Below are 20,876 nucleotides of genomic sequence, written 5' to 3'. Positions count from 1 at the left end.
AAAGAGAGAGAGAGAGAGGGAGAGAGAGAGAGAGAGGGAGAGAGAGAGAGAAAAGAAAATGGAATGCTATGTTTTGGGAGACGGGCCATTGAAGGTTTGGCCAGGTAACGCCGTCTGCCATTTCACTTTGCGGATGTGTTCATTCAGAGGAAAGAGATATCAGCGATGCCTGGCTCCGTGAGTCTGTTAACAGTCCGACTGCTGCCAAAGATCGGGGGGAAATACGGCGGTGACCGTGTAAAACATGTGTTGGGACCACACTAAAACATCATCAATCTGCTTGAAAATAACAAAGCCTGAGTGACAGTTTAAACACACCTGTTAACTGGTCTCATGTGGAAATGAGCGAGAGAGAGAGAGTGTGTGAATGTGGTGCTGATGCGTACCTGGATCATCCTACTAACCAAATCTCTTTCTTTTGTTTAATTCAATCTCGAACGGTCGTTTTCTAACCAAGTCGACTGGATCATAATGGGTGGTAGACAAGCGGCGTCCGGAAAAAGGGCCGCGGCACAACAACAACAAAACCGTCCGCATTTATCATGCGTCATACCAGGAAAGGTCCCCGCTAACCTGGTTCGGCGTCCGCGCGGCGGGCTTGTCCTGGTGGTTGGCGAGGATGAGGAACGGCAGCGTGCAGAGCTGGGGGTGCTGCAGGGCCGAGTGGAGCTCGTTGCGCGCCGCCTCCAGATCCTCATCTGGCGAAGCGCTGTCCAGGACGAAGACGACGCCCTGCGAGCCCTGGTAGTAGCGGCTCCAGTACTTCTTGATGTTATCGGCTCCTGCGGCAAGACGGGCGAGTTTAGTCCGAGGTGGGTGCAGAATGGGGGTGGGTGCAGAATGGAGGTGGGTGCAGAATGAGGGTTGGCGCAGAATGGGGCTGGGCGCAGAATGGGGCTGGGGGCAGAATGGGGCTGGGGGCAGAATGGGGCTGGGGGCAGAATGGGGCTGGGGGCAGAATGGGGCTGGGGGCAGAATGGGGGTGGGCGCAGAATGGAGGTGGGCGCAGAATGGAAGTGGGCGCAGAATGGAGGTGGGTGCAGAATGGTGGTGGGTGCAGATTATTATTATTTTTTTCAGATCCCAGAGAAAGAAACATCTTTGAACCCTGCGCTCCCTTAAACGACCATACCAGGGTGGAGAAAAGAAAAGAAAAGAAAAAAAACAAAACGTTTTTAGCCCTTTTACTAGTACACACACATATTTTACGTTACCCCCTCACCATTTTCCTGATGAGAGCTCACATTTTTGGGTTTTCAATATTGTCTCTATCTTCAGGTTTTGTCAAATTGGAATGATATGGCGCTGGTGCTTCCGTCCTTTCAAATGGAATAATTTATTTTATTTTTTTTCATTCAGTGTATGCGCCTCACATCACATTTTCTACCTATTGACAATGAACGATAAAAATTCAGGCCGACGGTTAATTTACCTCAGCCCAACTGATGAAAACGCACCTAATTCACATTTCTATCGTTGTTTCCAAAAAAAAAGTTTTTTTTAATGAAAACATACGATTGTAATATATAACGCGGTCCGCTCAAATAATTGTGACAGCTATAATGGTACAAACATGCTGTTGGGGTGGAGATTTATTCATATTCGTCATACTATTTTATCATGCTTGTAGAAATTACAGACAAAAGTTGTGGCCAAGCGCCAAGACCTAACAGCTAACAGCTTTGGGAGGGTTTACTCAGGTTTCATGGAGCCTGTTGCGCCAATACCGCTATTCCAATTCTCAAGGTCACTAACAACTGCCAGTTGGTGGCTTAAGCAAACTCACCTCATTCATCATTTTTCACAATGGGCGATCAAGAATGCTGACGAATGCCGACGCAGGCTGCAGGCTGTTCCATTTTTAGACACAATAAAAACTCTTTGCCAAATGTTCTTATTGGTAGGTTACCTCATCACCTGGTGAGTGATAAGGAGTAATTCCTCAGCACAACCCAAATTATTTTTATTCATGTTCCCTTCCCGTGCCACACCGATGACACAGAACTTGAACAATAAGCCGTAATCATGAACGTTTCACAATGTCGTTCTCAACGCAACGCCATTTCGGTTTCACAAGCGGCGCAATTGCAACACACACACACCGACCCGAGTTCAAGGAATGAGGCCATAGGCCATCTTACCTTTTCTGGCTAAACCCTCAGATGTCCTCTCCTATTCTGTCGTGCCAGGTTCGACTATAGTGGGTCTTTCAATAATTGCACCGAGCAGCGGTGGAAGGTTTCCATTTGCCACAAAACTCTCACCCGCATCAATTCCCGGCCGTAGCCGCCAGAGAAGCCAGAAAAAAGATGTCTGCACCCTCCACACCGCCACACGGCTCACCTATTGCAATCAACCGTTCTAGAGGACGCAAGTGGAAAGGTCCAGCTGCACTCAGCTCCACAAAGTGAGCAACAGCCGGGGAGTTCACCCAACATGAAAACACTGGGGGTAAGCCTGGCATCACTCGACGTCTCCAGGAACTCAGTGAAAGCCACTCCATGCCAGGACCAGACTCCACACCATTAGGATCAAACTATGCATAAACTGGGCCCATTGCCTTGCTTTTAGGTCTTACGGTGGTTAAGGCATTTTTGAGAAACACTACTACACAGAAAATTCTTCTCATGAATTGTTAATTGGTAAAAATGTATTCTTACTCTGTTGTGTGGTTTCCATCGGGGCGGCTGTTTTTCATTTTTGACAAGCCTTCGCATAAATGTGTTTTAAATAAAATTATTAAATGTCATTGTGACGCAACCCTTTAATGCTTTTTTTATTTTTGTTCAGCACAATATTTCCTCCATATTTCCGCCTTACTTCTTGGAGCCAAAAAAAAAAAAAAAAAAAAGGTCAATGAGATAGCGATTCTTAATTTCAGCTGATTTTCGCGGGACCACAGATCATGTTTCACTGACAATAAAAACCAATGTCGCTCAACGGATGGGATATCTAATCACACACATTCATGCTTTTTAATCTAAAAAAATGTAGCGGGGACTGGAAACAAAGTAAAAAAAGGTCGCTGAGGGAATGACGTCAGGGCTTTGTGCCCGGACTGTCTGACGCGCTACCAAAAGAGGTTCGCAGGGATCAAAACCTTTACGTATCACAAACTTCTAATAATGAAAGAAATCGACTTTGTATAACGTGCAGAAAATATGCTCAAAATGATCACAGCACCATCATAGACAAAAACAGAAGTCTCACCGAAAAAATACGCCGACCTACTCCACTCTCCCTTTCTACCAGCCGCCATGCAGGTGAACAGGTGATATATATTAACTATACACATGTCCCCGCCCGCATCCATGAGACCTGGTTATATCAATCACTTTTTTTTTTACATATTCTATTTACATATTTAATACCTTGACAATATCTTAATTATGATTAATAACGTCTAACGAAACTTGCTCTCTTACTTTTCTGTAACTTGTTTCTCATCCAGAGGTCAGCGCATTACTTTTTCAACTATTATACAGGGTCACCATGTGCATGGATTCAGATGGCTGGATGAATGGATGGAGAGATGGATCGATGGATAGATGGATGCATGGATAGATGGAGAGATGGATGGATGGATGGATGAGAGATGGATGGATGGATGGATGCATGAATGGATAGAGAGGTGGATGGATGGATGGTGGATGGATGGATGGATGGATGGTGGATGGATGGATGGATGGATGCATGGATGGAGATATGGATGGATATATAGAGAGATGGATGGATGGAGAGATGGATGGATAGCTGAATAGATACTTTATTGATCCCCAAGGGGAAACTAAGGCGTTACAGCAGCTCCCATCACACACAACAACAAAAAAAGTGAAAACGGAACAAAATGGAAGTAGACGTCTAAAACATGATGCAGAGTGGAAGAACAGCCCATTACGGTCTGATCACCCCGATCGAGCCAGCCGGCGGAGGCGGAAAAGAGGCCCATGGACGGGCGCTTGCCTATGAACAAATTATTTATTGCTTAGCTATTATTACACATGTCGGCTTGGCGTGTTCCCCGCATGTGCAAGCCTGTCAAGTGTTGTTGTTTTTGTTATTGTTGCTCATAGCAAGGTAACAGCCAGGCCGTGACGAACTGTGAGTCTTGCGAGCGTTCAAACATCACGCAATGCTTCCAGTGACATTTACCCTCCCTCCCTCCCTCCCTCTCTTCCTTTCTCCTTCCTTCCTCCCACCCCCACTCGCTCTCCTCACACCTCTCACTGGAGTGGAAAGTTATCAGACAAAGTGGCACTTGAGAGATTGCCTGGGAAGTTTCTCTCATCTCTGCCTGGAAATTGGGTGGAATGTCACTTATGTTCCACTAATCTCACTGACAACTTCTGCCACCTATTGGTATGAGAGAAGTAGACATCATGTCAGCTCGTAGAGCGGGGCGGTTTCATTTTTATTGTATTTTTATTTTACCATAAATCGAAACACTTTATATATTTGGGCAATACCAAATACCAAAAAACCCACATGCAATTTTTCAAGCATTATTAGTCACAGACCTATTGTTAAATATGAAGTCACACACACACACACACACACACACACACACACACACACACACACACACACACACACACACACACACACACACACACACACACACACACACACACACACAGTTAATTTGGATGGTTTAGGATACAAAAAGTACTTGTCGCAATTACTGGCCGAACCCTCCTGGGCCGAGTGATAACATGCTGTTGTTGTGAGGAAGTGACATCAGAAATGTCATGAATGAGCGTTTTGTAGTCACACAAACGCCATATTAGGTCGATAAAATATACAGAGTGGACTTAATTAGTCCCAGAGGGGGAAACAATAGAATCAAGAGAACTATCCAAAACAACAAATATAAAGTTGCTCAAATAAAGGAACTAGAAGATATTTGTACAATTAAGAATCATAATTCCCTTTTTCCAAAACGATCAATTCTCAAAATAACACTATTGATCTGTAATATCTGGATCGTATTGGTAGTAAGAGGCGTTAATTATTGTCTTGTGTACAGTAATGCAGGAATATTGTCATTCAGTATGGTATGTTTTGGTGTATTATAGCTTTAATGTATATTGATCGAAGAGACATATACATAACACATATACATTTATGACAGCAACATCTCACTGTCGTTAGTACTGCAACACATTGCGATACATTGACCTCTGACCCCCGGCACCGAGATACATATCCTATCGCTGGGTTCCTTTGCGGTACACAGCCCTACACTAAAGATGTATCACCTGGCGCCTTTGAGCTAACACACAAAAACAAACAGGGAGGTACATCTGGCAAAACTTAGGCCACCAATTACACAGTAGAAATGAAAAGACGATAGCCATCTTTGAGCTTTTGTCCTCTTTCCCCTTTGTTTGACAACTCGTGCTTTAGATTGTAGCCATCAATTAAAGCAGCCTTTGATGAGCTATATTTCAAAAATGGCATATTTTGGAACTAAACGCCGAGCGCCGACATTTGGTCGGCATTAGGCTACTGTTGAGCTCAATTGTATTTGCTGTAGGACATTGACGCTCGTATGGTTTCAGATTCATGGTTGGCTGGTGGTGGTGGGGGACGGGGGGGGGGGGGGGGGGGGGGGGGTGTGTGCATTCATGTATGTCTGTCTGCTCTGCGTGCACCCACTCCAAAACCAACCCAAAAACAAAACAAAACAAAACAAAACTCTTACCTTGAACAAAATGCAAACATGTTGATAACCGGCTCTTTTTTTTATTTTTTTTTTCCCCTGCACTCTTGAAAGTTGAACTACAGTCAAAGCAAACTGCTTTGAAGTCTCCCTAACCGAAAACAGACAGTGTGTTTTGCCCCAACCTCATCGGTGGCGGAGTTACAATGCAAGGATGAGAGGGAGAGCCGGGGACTTGAGTGGGAGTGAGGGAGGCCTCTCCTAATGAAGGTTACTTCATTGAGGAAGGCGCTGGAGCTGGAGCGTGGTGGAAAACACTTGAGCTGTGGACACATCCGTCAGGCCGCAGTGTCTGTTTCCACGTAAACAGGCCCTGTGCGGGGCCCGGCCCCCAAACATGCTTGGGCTCTGCTCATTTAGTCACAGGATTAACAGAGTGCTTTACCAAGCGTACAATTATGCTAACTGCCAAGACCGTCCGTAAGGTTATTTTGTAGAAAAATAAATAAAAAACATTCGATATTCTATATTTTCCCTATTTATTTGGATGTCACATTATAAGAAACGGTCATTAAAAATATGAGATAATATAATACCTAATTCCTTAATCCCTGGAGGGAAATTCAGGTGTTAAAGCAGCAAAAAACAGTGCAGTCAAGAAAGAGATATAACTCAAAAAGTCTAAATGACACACAATACACATCTATCTATCAACACAAAGTTAACATTAAACTAGTGAGCCAAATATGGGAAAGTGGCGGTTAATCTACTTATCTACGGTTGATCTAATTTCCTGCATTGTTAGTCTATATATGCATTATGCACGCGTTCCTATAGATGCTGATTGTTGGTGACGGGCTCCACCTTTCCTGTCCAAAATGCACTTGTCAGGCAATTTGATGGATCATCGCGGCTGGTCACGGTCAGTAAACTGTCGATGTGGGCGAACATTCGCCAAAAAAAGGGCACCTTCGCATTGTCCTCGCCGCCTCAAGTGTCCAAGAAAAAAAGAGAAGAAAATCAATTCATCGGAAGAAGGCTTACCTTTGAGAAAACAAAAGTGGAACTTTTCTCCCTGTGCCGTCGGAGATTTGAACAGTTTCACCATCTCGGAACGACAGAGAACAGAGCAGCCTGTGGCGGCTTCATGTTACTCGGCAGCCGCAGTCCCACAAAATGTCGTGGATTTTAATTTTTTTTAATTATAATTATAAAAAGGTCCATTTGCCTCGCGTTTCACATCCAAATTAGACATCCTTGTAAAGCTTGGGACACACATTTGACTTGATATAATAAAAGTAAGACATGTACGGCAATATAATTTGGGGAATAAGGCCTCATATGGATCAGTTACACAGCTGTCTCTTCAAAAAGCTCTCAGAACTCTAAATCAGAATAGTCTGTCAGCCCGGCACCGTCAGTTTTGAGCCCAAACGACAATTTACAAATGATTTAAATTTCAGTCTTGGGCCTCTTCCTATAGTGAGAGGAACAGCTTCCCCGCTGGGCAAAGCAAACCACATTGTGGTCCCATTTGATAGTAATACAAACCACATTGGCCCTGCGATGACTACAATGTAGTGGTTTTGTCCCGGGGAGATGTGCTCAAATATTTCCCTTTGTCTGTTGGTGGTCAGAGTGGACTGCCATGGTTGTTGCGTAGCTTTCCCCCGGTGTGCCTCGTGTGCGTGCGTGCGTGTGTGTGTGTGTATGTTAAGGGCCAGCGAAAGATTACATGGGCTCCACAATCCTGTATACACAGGCACGCACGCTCACTTATCCAAATTTACACAAACGCACAAGTTTGCGCACGTTACCTCACCTGAGATCTATTATGATGACACACAACACATGTAGTTTACTCAGATATACCTCATACATACACACACACACACACACACACACACACACACACACACACACATAAAGTAAACAAACCATTTACTTGGATAACTTTTCTTTTTTTGGCGAAGAACATTGTGTATATTTATTCAACTTATTTATTCATGACTGACTCATGACAAATCGATGGTTATTGATCATGACGCATACCCGCAGCGCACGTCTCCTTCGAAAAAGGGGAACTCGGAACTATTCTTTACCGCTGGCGGGACACTAGGGCACGAGCGGAGCGCCACTCGTTATGACCACGGCCTCATCAGCCCTCATCGAGTCGGCGTGAACGCACGCGGTGAAGCAGCTCGTCCAGTCGTCAGTGTCACCGCTCACGCTCACACATGCACACGTGCGCACGCACACACGCACGCACACACGCACACCGGTAATGGATGCCTTCCTGCGTTCCCCTGGGCGCCCCGTTGTCCTCTTAATCCCACGGCCGGCACCTGATAGGTACAGAGAGCTTGTCAGGACGTCTCTTCATGTGGCCGGGCTCCGACCGCCGGACACAGAGGCTTTAAGGTCTATTAAGCAACGCCGCGTAGGAAAAGCCTTCCCTTCATTTGGCTCGTGTACGCTATGCGGCCCGGTGTGACAGTGTTGCTGGGCAGAGTGAGAGGTTTGAACACTATCAGTTGCATTGGCGCGAGAGACTCTGATACAGGAGAGACGGTCAAATCAGGAAGGCTTGGACTAATTAGTACTAAAGCACCTTTAAGCTGCATGTGATGCCTTTAAGGACGCATTTCCCGTTCATTTAGATAAGGGGAAGATTTTTCTTTTCCAATGACTTTTAACTATGCTATTACAATAATCCACAATACAGAAGTGGCTGTCTCACATCATTTGCCAAGACTTGCTCCTTGGCAATATTTGGCTATTTTGGTGTATCATGGTCAATGTATCGTAATAAAATATCCTCCTAATTACAACAGGCAGTGAATCCAGCATCTACCCAAGAGTCCCAAGAACGAAAGGGAAGACTATTTTTACCAGATAACCGTAAATATTCAAAACACAAAGATTCGAGAAATTTCAATGAAAGCCGCGTGAGACAAAAAAATAAAGGAGAGAAAAGGGCGGAGACATCAGTGAAGAGATAAAAAAATAAATAAAAGAGGGACAGTTGCTACAGAGCGAGACCTGAACCAGAATAGATTGCAGGTAAGCAGCCGGCCGGATATCATGAGCTCATATCCTGCCTCATGTCGGTGGCTTGAAGGTGACACAGCTCCTCAGCCTTCTCCTCCGCCAATCTCCACCCCCCCCCCCCCCCCCGCCCCCCGCCCCCCTCCGCCCTCCCGCTCTTGGATAAGTGCAAACAGTTGTGGGTTTTCCTCTTGAGCCAACGCAGTCAGCCTTGCCGCTGGCTTGTTTTTGCATACTTCTATTCTGCTTTTGGCTTATGGCGGCTGTGATCTTCTCTTCGCCACTATACCGGCCTGCTCACAGATCACACTTCCACTTCACAACAGCACAGCACACGGGACGGGCTTGGATTTAGCGGCAAGTTTTACTCGCTGTTGTCCTTTAAGTTATAATGAACATCAGAAAGAAAAAAAAAAAAAGTATATTTATATATATATATATAGAAACGTATGTATATGAAGCGGAAACGTGTGATATTTAGTCACTTCTGAGACTGAAAGAGTGTAATACATCAAGTTGAAATTAAACGTCCACCTTTCCTTGCGGCACATCAACTCCCTCCACCTCCCTTGTCCGCCGCGTGGTGCCAGCCCAGTACAGGCATGGAAAGGGAGCAAGGGCGACCGACGTCTTTGGTCGACATGGTTTCATCCGCGGCCCGACCCAGCAGGGCACCGAAAATCATCGGAACAGCAACTCCCAGATCCTTCAACACAGGGAACCGCATCGGGGAATGGATAACGGTTTCGGTTGGACCGGGATCGGAACAGCGTCAATAATGTCTCTTATTCACCTTTTGACGGCCCTCAAGCTGGGCGGTATTATGGACAGCCGGCGATGAGCCCAAAAAAAATAAAATAAAATGACCTCACGGAAATTCCGGTGCATTCCCATCACCTCGGGGGTGAAACAAGTGAGAGATGGGATGACAAAGCAGTTTAAATCCTGTTGTTCTCTTCCAACCGCCGCGATTCATCCGGTGCCAAACACCTACTGTTTTGGAACGCTCGCGATTTGCGTGGACGGACACCTGCGTCGACGCGGCCCCCAAAAGTAATGATTGTGAAGCGTTTTCTTAAATTGCCCTGAAGCCCGTCTCTTCTCTTTCTTTTGATCAAGTCTTTTATTCATGCTTTCTTTCGTGCCAATAACGCTCCCATTCCCAAGTCCGCGGGCTGCAGGAGCTTTTGGTTCGGCCACCCTTATTATGTTGCAGAATTCCTCGTTTTAGTCTTTTAAAGGGAATCGACCGACGAAGCACGGTCACGGTTATCAAATCAAGTTAAAAAGTTATCATCATCATTTTTAAAAAGTGGGTCTTCTGGGAAAAAAAACAAAACAAAAAAAGTTTGGGAAAAAAAAACAAAAAAACACAATGCTTTACCGTAATTCCGGTCGATTCAATGCACACCGGTCTGAATGGGACTCGACATTGACGGGACCAGCTGCACACTCATCAAACCTATTGCGTAGAACACCGAGATCAACAACCTCAGTTAATGGCGCTTGAAGACTTCCTGCTCGGGGAATATTCTCGCTGACCTCTGGCGCTTGAATATTTATAAGTGCGACAAAGCGTTGCGACGTAGGAGGGGGGGGCGGGAATAAACAAACAAACAAATAAATAAATAAACGGCTCTTTCGTATCCGGTTCACCTTTGGAGCGAGGAGGGAGAGGGGATCTAAACGGGAAGCGCTCCATTCCCCTCGCGCTCCCCTGGACACGCGCCGCTTCCCCCGCGCCTTTAGTGAAGGTCGAGTGAAGAAAACAAGCCGCGAAAGGTGGCGTGTTAAAAGTTTCAGGAGCCGGGGGGGGGGACACACACACCGGCGCCCGGTGCGTCACGCGTGCATCACTTTCTGCATTGCTGACGGCGTACACGGGGGGCAGGAAACCAGAGCCGGCGCGTGTTTGGCTCGCTTTCCGGGGCGGAGGGGAGGGGGCGTGGGCAAGCGGGGGAGGAAAGGGGACGCTGGACCGCCAAGCTAAACAAGGAGGCGGTTTTTAGGTTGGGAAGACGGAGGAAGAAGAGGAAGAGGAATCTTTAATTGTCACGCGAGACACACACACACACACACACACACACACACACACACACACAGACACAGACACACACACACACACACACACGGCTTGTCCTTCCTCCGGGGGGGGGGGGGCAGCCCGGAGCAGTAGGCAGCATTCGTGGACGCGCCCGGGGAGCTGGTACCAAGTGTCCATCGCTGGTCAGACGAGTATGTGTGCATGTTTTTGGTGGGGGTCCTTACTGCCGTTAGGTGGAGGAAACCCCATGTGAGCACGGGGAGAACATGCAAACTCCGCACAGAAAGGCTCCTATTTGGGCAACAACCCGCCCGGAGCACGGTGCCAACAGCGCCCCAGGTGGGAATTGAACCCAGGAGCTTCTCCTGAACTTGAAACTTTACCTGTCAAAAGAGGAGCGGCGGGACACAGGGGAGCCGGTGTGATATCTCTGGTATGAGCCGACTGAGACTCCGTGGCCGCGCATCAAACAACACATTTAACACCCCGGACCGAACCCCAGCCCCCAAATAACGGAGCCTTAACAAAGTGACGGCGAGGAAGAGGCGTCAAAACACAGCGCGCTGGTTTTTACCACCACCCGCTCGTCCGTAACGGAACCGTAAATCGCTGGAATTCTTCGCCTCTGTGTATTTACAAGAAAAAGGGAGCGGGGGGGGGCTTGGGGAACAGATTTCAACATCCTTTGCTGCGGCGGAGGAATAGTACGTCTGCTTAATCAAACCTGTCACGGCCGTGGGACCCCAACACACAATAATACAAAACTAGACAGGCTTTGACCCGATCCAGAAAAAAAAAAAACCTATTGTGAATTCCCCAAAACGCTCTGTCCAAATTTGGTAGCAACCTCGTTGGTGGTCTCCCCGGTGCCTCTTTGTGTGTGTGTGTGTGCGTGCGTGCGTGCGTGCTTTGGATCTTTTGGGGTTGTAGGCCGGGCCACCCTTCAAAAACATGCGCCGCACCTGTCATGCGCCTGGTGTGCGCAAAAACAACATAAATTACTTTTACTCCTAACAAAATCATAAATTGCGGCACGGGGACGAGTTGCTTGTAAAACGGGGAGCGCGGTGATTTATCCGCCCCTCGTCTCCGCTCAAGCGACCCACCCCCCCCCCCCCCGGTATCTGGTCCTTGAGATCCTCAATCAATGCTTATTAAAGCTCAGACGGCTTCCTCGGCAAGCGCCTCACTTCCAGGAAACATGTCCTTTTCTTAGACCAGCGTGCGGCTTGTTTGAGAGGGGAAAAAAACAAAAAAAAACACACCCCGCCCGCGTTGAAGCCCGTCCAAAAAGTCGTCATCCCGTGACGACGCGGTGTCCCTGTTAGTGTGGACATAAACACATTTGTGAAGCCTTTGGCGCGAGCTCGCCGGTTTAATCGGGGCACGCCTGATGCAACCGGACAACAAGTGTGACGGGCAAAGAAAACACCTTCAAACCCAAACATACTTTTTATTTTATTTTTTTTTTGGGGGGGGGGGTCCTGGATCTCGCTCCCTGCTACGCAACGGATGACGTAGGATTCTTACCTCCGAGTTCCTTCACATTCAAGATGGCGTTCGGAAACGGCACCGCTTTGATGCTGAAACCTGGGATGAGAAAATGAAAAATTCACCGTAAATTCAACACCGGGACACGATGAGCATTATGTTACACGCTGGACAACGCGCTCGCAATTTAAGTCCGGGTTTCAAGATGAGGAACTGCCCGGATTAGTGAGTCGAACGGACTTTCCAAGCTCAATTTCACGTATTTAATGAGACTTTTATTTTTTTGGAACCAGCTGGAGAGCGAAAAAAAAACAACAACAAATAGAGCAGCCGACGATTTATTTCGTTCGGTTGAAAATAGAAAATAGATGAGTTGGGACTTACGTCGGGGGGTTATAGAAACAGAGCAGTGTTTATCTACAGGGGTGAGTGGAGGACAGCGCGCACGTCTAAAGCGCTACCATGTATTATGGTATGGTTTCAGCGGTTACGCAGGGCTGGCGGTAGCGCAGGGAAAGTAAAACCATGATTTAATATCCTTTCAAACAATTTTCCTGTATGGGAATTCTGTGCCTGCCAACATTCACACACAGGACGGGGACTTGGAAAGGGCGATTGATTAAGACAGTCAAACCGCCTAAACCACTAAATGCCTTGCCCGGGTTTTTTATTACGAAAGTGTAAATTCACAAAAGCCCCCAGTGCGAGATGGATAGAACCACGGGAGAGTTCCCATCCTCGCATCTAATGTTCTCTCCTCTGTAGCTGTTGGCAGATGGAGATGGTGTTGACAGCTAAAACTCATATCAGAGGAGCTCACTGAAATAACTGTATGCTATGGTAAGCAATCAACATATTTTATCTATTAAGTCCGCTTGGCGGGAGTTAGAAACAGGTGTTCGATCCCCTGCAACAGCCCATAGCCCCAAACCCCATTGAAATAGTACATAGACAAGTACTAGGTGGCACATACAGGATACCTTTCACTATTACCCCCTTTTCCACCAACGCGAACCTAGTGCTGGTTCTGGGCTGGTGCTAGCGCCGGTTCGCAGTTGGTTCAACTTGCGAACCTTAAATGAACCAGTTTGTGGGGACAATTACTATCATTATTATTATTATTATTATTATTATTATTATTATTATCATCGTTATTATTATCATTATCGCTTATGTTTTGTGGCGCATTGTTTTTTTTATTGGATGAGGTCCAAACATGATATGGTAATGGGACAAACATGATACATTTCTATGTAAGCGCTGAAAACAAGTATAATTATATTATTATTATTATTATTATTATTAATATTATTTTACTTGTGGTGAAAACTGGGACAATTTGGTAGTGAATGTTGAAAACCCGGGGGGAAGGGGGCATGAACTCTGGCAGTCCGCGGAGCCCTGAGCTCTGGCATCACTGCCGCGGATTCTTATAATTTTAAGAAGAAGTGCACTCTGATTCAATAAAATATGATATATTTTACAATATGTCCACTTGGTTTGTTCCCATGAGCGCTCCACGGACAACATTTTACGGTTAAAAAAAAAAAAAAAAAAAAAAGGAAATGACTGTCACAATGTGTTGGTCTAGCCTGCTTGTCGACGCCCCCAGCCCCTGACGTAAGCGTCAGGGGCTGGGGGCGGGGCGTCTCTGACGCCTGTTTTCTTTTCCAGCTTTGAAGTGATGCCGCTCTGGAGCCAGTTTTCTGGTTTCCAGAGCCGGTTCTTTTGCGGTCGAAACGCGAAGAACAGGCACCGGCTACGAACCGGTATTTTGGCTGCTATGTTCCCAGTGACTATACATTAGGTAGGTATCCTGCAAAAGCCCAACTGTGGTTGTCAGAAAGGTCGGCTGAGAAAAATAAAGGGTTGAGGGTTTGGAGTGAGCATCTGGGAACAGGGGTGTCGATTCCCAGGAGATTGATGTTCTAATGGCAACGCTGAGTCTTCTGGACCCCCACCCCACCCCCTCCACGAGAAAGAAATAGCAAAGCTTTTACCGGCATGAGCAATGAGGTCTGCGGAAGACACAAACATGCTTTGGGAGTGGTGTCATACCTGTGCAGCATAATCTATCTGCCATATTAACCATCTATGACTGGGCGAGGGTGGATACCAGAGCACAATACGTTCCAGGTGTGCTTCCCAGAGCAGACGCATGCAGACCGGGGTTCCTGCTTATCCTTACCTGTGGTGGGAACAATTCCGTCACTGCCCTCACTGCAAAGGCGCGAGAGCAGGCTGGACTTCCCGGCACCCGTCAGGCCAATGCATACCACATCATACTCCGGTCTCGGCGGCGGGGGTCCTTTACAGCACAGTGCCCGGAAACACTGAAAACCAAAACAAACACATTTCACGACATGTTTGCTGTGAAAATGTTTTTTTTTTTTAAGAAAACCAAAAAACTGACAGAAAATAGCTGGAGGTGGTGTCTCGACACAGACTCTTTGGTTCGTTGGAACTGAAAACCTAGATTGTTGGGATGGCCTAGAAATGCACTTTTTTTCCACCCGTTTAGCGTTGGTCAACAATGCCTACCTATCTGAATTGTTGGTCTTTTGAGGCTCTGACGAGCACCTTTAATTTGGTTTGCACATACAATAGGCCTAATAAGTGCCTTGAGATCGATTAATCAAATATGCTTCTTAGGGTCAAAAAGGCAAAGCTTTATGTTATAGTACATTAATATCAAAGATATGTGTGAGATGGCGTCTGGTGTCGGGTTTTTGTTGTGACAATGTTCTGACACACACTGTATTTAGCCTGGTATTATGTTGACTATGATGTGACTGACTGTGAATTGATAATTTTGCTATTCTACGCAACTGGGTCTGTGTCATATGTGAACTCTGTGTGAACGGATCGGACTGTGAAAGAAAGTGAGAAAATGGCAGTTACGGCAACTGTGTTTGTGTAGTTGACTGCGTGTCTGCATCCGAGCATTGCTGGGACAGGATTGATTCCGTGGCATGTGCATGTGTCTGTCTGCCAGTGTGTGTGTGTGTGTGTGTGTGTGTGTGTGTGTGTGTGTGTGTGTGTGTGTGTGTGTGTGTGTGTGTGTGTGTGTGTGTGTGTGTGTGTGTGTGTGTGTGTGTGTGTGGATGAGTCCGTCTGATTGGGCCCTCATGGCAGCCACAGGCAGACCTGTCACTCCATGAATCACAGCCTGGAACTGGGGCCCTGCTGTGAGACATTAAGGGGCAAATGCGGTGTGAACCGTGAATGAGATCTTTAAAGCTAGTGTGGAGAGATCAGTATCCCAGAACTAAAAGATCTCTTTTATTAGCAAGACGGGGACCAGTCTGGACCGGGCAGGGCAGGGACCCCGTCTCTCTCTCTCTCTCCACATTCCAGGTGGGAGAGCAACGCGAGGTTGCTTGTCTTTCGTGTCAGAGGACGGCTCTCTCCAGCGCAATACAACAAACACACACTTCCGGAAAATGGAAGATGTGCACCCCCCACCCAACGTCAGAGTTGTGAATTGCGGATCTACTGCTACTTCCAGCTAAGGACCCTCCTCGAGAAAGATTTCCAAATGTGAAAATACAGGAGTTCATTTCAGCTCCCTTGTTTTTTATTTCCTGTTTTGACTTGAATGAGGCCACCTAAATGACCCAGACAGGGCCGGCCCTAGCCTTTTTGGAGCCCTGGGCAAAATCCGTAGAAAGTGCCTCCCCCTGCTCCCACTTAGGCCCCACTTAGGCATCATGCACACGCCACAAAATTCCTTACAGGTGCATCCACCCTCCCACGCACACTGCGTAACCCACCGCCCCAACGCCACCCAACATGCCCTCCGATCCTGCCACCTCAACTCAATCCAATTCAACTCCGTTGACAAAACATTCGTCGGGGGTGTGGGGATCCTCCCCCAGGAAGAGATTTTGTTTCGGAGAGCTTTATTCTTAAATTCTGGTGAATTTTCATGCATGTAAATCACATAAAACACATTTTAAAAACGAATCTAACTTTCCTCAAGCAAGTTCCTTCTTTTTACCTTGATTGTTATCCATTTTTTATCTCGACAACACATACCAATACATTTTCCACTGTATTTTACTATTTGCTAATGCTGTGTATGTGTGTGTGTGTGTGTGTGTGTGTGTGTGTGTGTGTGTGTCTGTGTGACTGTGGGGGAGGGTGTTCCGGGGGGTCCAATTGATCAGTCAGTTGTGTTGTGTTATTTGCATCAGTTCAACTCATCGGGGCGAGGTGTCCTGGAAAAGAGGGGAATTGGCCGAGGTGAGCAGAGGGCGGGTTATGGATTGTTCTGTGGAGGAGTGAGGATGCAGAGGGAGAAGAGTGAAGGACAGGGAAGCGGAGATGTTCACTTGTAGTGTAAGGAAACACCAAGACACAGAGAAAACTTAGATAAAAGGGTGTTTCCATCTGGAGACCTCAGCCCCCTGGGGTGGTGCCAATGATAGTGCCAACAGAACTATCCCCTGGGTCGCCTTCACGGAGTTCTGTCTCCTTAACAGCGCCAAGCGCCACAATATTTTGCGTTGGATCGACCCCACCGCCAAGCAGCACACCGGGAAAACGCCTGGTACTGCCCATACAGCCCGCTCCCGGTTGAGATCAGAGCAGCTGCCAGCCGCCGGGCATGCGACAACTGGGAAAAACCAAAACCCATGGGGGTAAATCATAAACGATAACATCGGGGGGAGTTCAACATTTTTATATTTTGTATTCTAAAAATATATTACAATTTTCTTCCATCATTTTACTTTTATTTCCCCTTCTTGGCTTTGCGCCGCCCTGGATGATTGGTGCCCTATGTGACCGCCTAGGCCTTTAGGGCCTATGCTCAGGGCCCAGGGCTGTGCTCAGGGCCGGCCCTGCACTGAGGGCTTTTTCCATGTGCTTTCTGTTATGAATAACCGCCAACCATTCTTCCAATTATGTGCAAGGAACACAGGGAGGCAAACTGGAGAAATTTATTTCATCAGTTTTGTGTTTGTCCCCAGACATTGGCGACCACCAGGGTCACTTTTCAGATGCTTGCCAAAACAACGCTGCCGTTTGATGGAGATACAGGGGAATCTGCTTCAACAGAACCAGACAACAGCTAGGCAACTCAACCCCTCCCCTCCCCCGACTCCTCAGTGAACCCATTTGTCTGTGCAAACAGGAAACATTTTCCTTTCGCAGGAAATCGAGAAAAAAAAAAAAACAAAAAAAAACAGCGGTAAGAACAGAAGCACACACATGTTGGAGCGGGAATTAACATGTAATTAGCTTGGATTGATGGCTCGATGAGGTCAGTCTCTGCAGGTTATGCCCCCCACCCCACCACTCAATGTAAAGATTTGCGTCCTGGCTGAACCGTGGCTTTTACGCTGCCTGAAATGAGGAGTCGGGCCAAGTCAGCTACTGGAGAGAGGGAGGGGTCGGAGTGCAGACGGATGGAGGTGGATGGACGGCAGATTTAATTTTCCTTCCAATTTTCATCTTGAATGTCATTAGCCTCATACTTACTCTCAACATCCATAAAAGGTCAAAAGTAAGAGAGAAGAACCATCCCCATGTGGTTGGGACACCCTAATCCCCTCTATCTGAGCACACCTACATACAGATACGCACCGTCCTCCGCGTACAGTGCACATTTCACAACAGTTGCCCAGGCAGTGTCCAGGCTTGACCCTGGGGCCCCGCAAGCACACAGGGGCTCCTGTGAGAGAGAGGGAACCGTGCACCCACCTCCGGCCCTGCCTGACAGGACAAGATTGACGAGGGCGAGCCTGGTCAAAAGGCTCGGGGTTGAAAAATAAATATGTCCAAAGGCTTCTTCCCACCCCAAGCCATGCCCCTTCCCTACGAGCCGCTCCAAAATACCTGAGTCGCCGTGCTGTGTCAATAAGAGCGAACAGCCCAGATGAGACCGTACTCGCCAGGACGACTACAATGTCTTACCACTACCGTGGACTCACCGGGAGATGAGAGGGAGCTCAGTCAAAACACGCTGGGAGATTTGGATTTTAGCGAAGCAACAACAGATCTGCTACAGGATCTAGAGTGACGTGTTGTCCATATGTGTTATTTGGCAGGCTGCAAAACAACACCAAAACAACACCAATGAGGGGGCGCGTGTGCGGACATGGAAAACCTGCGTCAATTTGGACTGTTTCCGTGATGCAGATGTCACACACACACACACACACACACCCACACACACACACACACACACACACACACACACACACACACACACACCTAAGTCTCACAACTTCAAAGCTTGCAGAAATGCCATTTTAGTGAAGTTGAACGTGAAAATGATAAAAAAATAAAATAAAATAAAAATCACTCGGGGTACTGTGATGAATTTCTTTGTTTATTGAGGCCGCTGTCAAAGTGTTAAGCATCTTGAACAAATATAACCTTGCCACCCATTGCCAGAACCTTCTCCATAAAAAAGTCCAGCAGACCCGCCACTTATTTGATTGCCTCCTAAAGAATTGTTTCAGTTTTAATTGTGCTCACCCTGAAAGACTTGCCGAGACGTTACCTCACTGTTTGTAGTGAAAGCTGATTAGCTATAGGTTTTATGTAAATGAAGAACACTGCTGAATATAAATATCTGTCCTGGCGCGGTTGGCCAACATTTGTAGATGAAATGTCTCCCTAAAAAGGTGCACGGCAGCACGAAAGGACGGCGGCGGCGCCGCTTCTTCCATACTCTAAAATGAAAAAAGATGTCAATACATCAAACGGGTGATATAATTAGGTCTGCTGGCAGACGTCCAGGGCCTGGCACAGACACAGAGGTTTAATAGCGCCGACGCCGAGGCGACGCTACAGCCGCGCAGAAGTCCACGTCAAGGTGGTACAACCGCGTGGACGGACGTGCACCGCTGACACGTCAGAAACACCGCCAACTAATACATCTGCCACCACGGAGTTTAGGGAAAGTCGTTTAAGTGCTGAAGATGGAAACCAGGTTCCCTGATCAACAGAAAAAGACAATTGTCTTATTAGGCGATTATCACCTTAATTGTTGGTCGTTGTTTACAAGCAAACACGAGCCAGCAAAATGACAAAACTACAAAATCAAAAGCAAAAATGACAGTGGAGCCGTCTGTTCTTGCAGGCATATTCAATTTAATATTTTTTATAAACGATTCAGCTGTTGATAAACTGGATCGGGGCAGCTCTCGCCTGCCAATGAGCCATAAGCAACCTGTTGCTCGTTCACCTAACGTGACTGCAAATAAAAAGGCCGGTATCTTTTTTGGTAACCCGTAAGTGTGTATTTTTAGGAGTACGGGAGCTGGATAACCCGGGAGCCGATGCGGCAGCAGCAGCATCCGGGTTCACGTTTCACCCTCGTCTCTGTCTGTTCGCCGCGTGCGGGGGGGGGGCACGGGACGGAGGCCATGACGCCGCGGCCCCCGGACTCTGCCTGCCAGTTCTTCCAGAAGTTGTGGACGGGCTTTCCCCGCGGACGCTTCGGGTTGTAAAATATCTATCGAGAGGGTACAGTCGCCAGGAGATGAAAGCAGCGGCCGGGTCTAAAAGGGCTCTCGGCAAGAGATCTGGATTCCACTGCCTCAGCCACCGCAGATCCGCGGGAGGATCTACGATGTGCGGCGTCCGTTTAAGTACTTTGATGCACTGCAGAACGTCAAAGGAGTACAAAGCCCGCCCCACGTTTCTCGTTAGGACCGTTGCCGTGGCACATATGTAGGTACCGGTAAATGGAAGAATCCGCGTCAATTAGGGCAGTATGGCTGAGGGTGTTGCCAAGAGGCAGCTATAACTCAACAGTGCCGTGCACCGGGAAGAGGGGTGTTTGTATCTCGTTGCCATGAGCCGACACCCTCGTACCCCGATGCAAAATCTTCGTCATAAACGAATGGCGACGACAACGTTGCCGGAAAACAAAAAAATCCTCACCGGGTTTTTGAACGCGTACGTCGATATATCGTGAAAAACGAAAGAGTTTAAAAGTTTGACGTCATTCAGATCGAACAGCCTTAAGTGGCTCTGTCTGCAACGCTGGGCCCTGTTTGACAGCCCCATTCATAAACACACACTGCTTAGCATCTAGGTCATCTTCCAAACTTCCACAATCTCTCTGCTTCACACACACACACACACACACACACACACACCCCGACACACAGACACACACACACCCCCGAGACACACACACACACACCGACACACACACACCGACACCGACACACACACACACACACACACACACACACACACACACACACACACACACACACACACACACACACACACACACACACACACACACACACACACACACACACACACCCACCGCGGCAGGTTGCATCTCCCCCCAACACGCCTGTAGAGAGGCACACTTCCCCCCGCGAGCTAGGTTACACATCAACCGATATGCCCGAACTCTTCCCTTTTGGCTCAATGATGGCACTAATGAGTGTAATAATGGCTTTCAAACTGCTGTATCACGCTACAGATGGCTAGGCATACCAACAAAAACCCAACCACGACTTCCTGCGTGGCTGCCAAATTACATCAGCCGGGAATCTTGAGCTCCAGACGGTGATGGAGCGAGGGGAGGAAGAGGGAGAGGGGTAGCAGGAGGACGAAGAAAAGGGAAGGGGCATTAGTTGACACCGGCCTCTGGGG

General features: G+C 47.4%; 1 protein-coding gene across 1 annotated transcript in view; it reads right to left on the bottom strand.

Annotated features, from left to right (window-relative positions):
• LOC307232940 (ADP-ribosylation factor-like protein 15) overlaps window positions 1-20,876 on the bottom strand; it is a 102,135-nt gene that overhangs the window by 46,575 nt on the left and 34,684 nt on the right. Inside the window, exons 2-4 of the mRNA XM_080004154.1 lie at window positions 14,434-14,578; window positions 12,285-12,344; window positions 574-782 (exon numbers count right to left, since the gene is read on the bottom strand). Of these exons, the coding sequence (XP_079860280.1) occupies window positions 574-782; window positions 12,285-12,344; window positions 14,434-14,578 (414 nt within the window). The remainder of the gene's footprint in view (window positions 1-573; window positions 783-12,284; window positions 12,345-14,433; window positions 14,579-20,876) is intronic.

Source organism: Zeus faber (genome assembly GCF_960531495.2).
Source record: "Zeus faber genome assembly, chromosome: 7".
In the NCBI taxonomy this organism is placed as follows: domain Eukaryota; kingdom Metazoa; phylum Chordata; class Actinopteri; order Zeiformes; family Zeidae; genus Zeus; species Zeus faber.
Note: the sequence above shows the minus strand (reverse complement) of the source record. Positions and strands in the feature narration are given on the sequence as shown.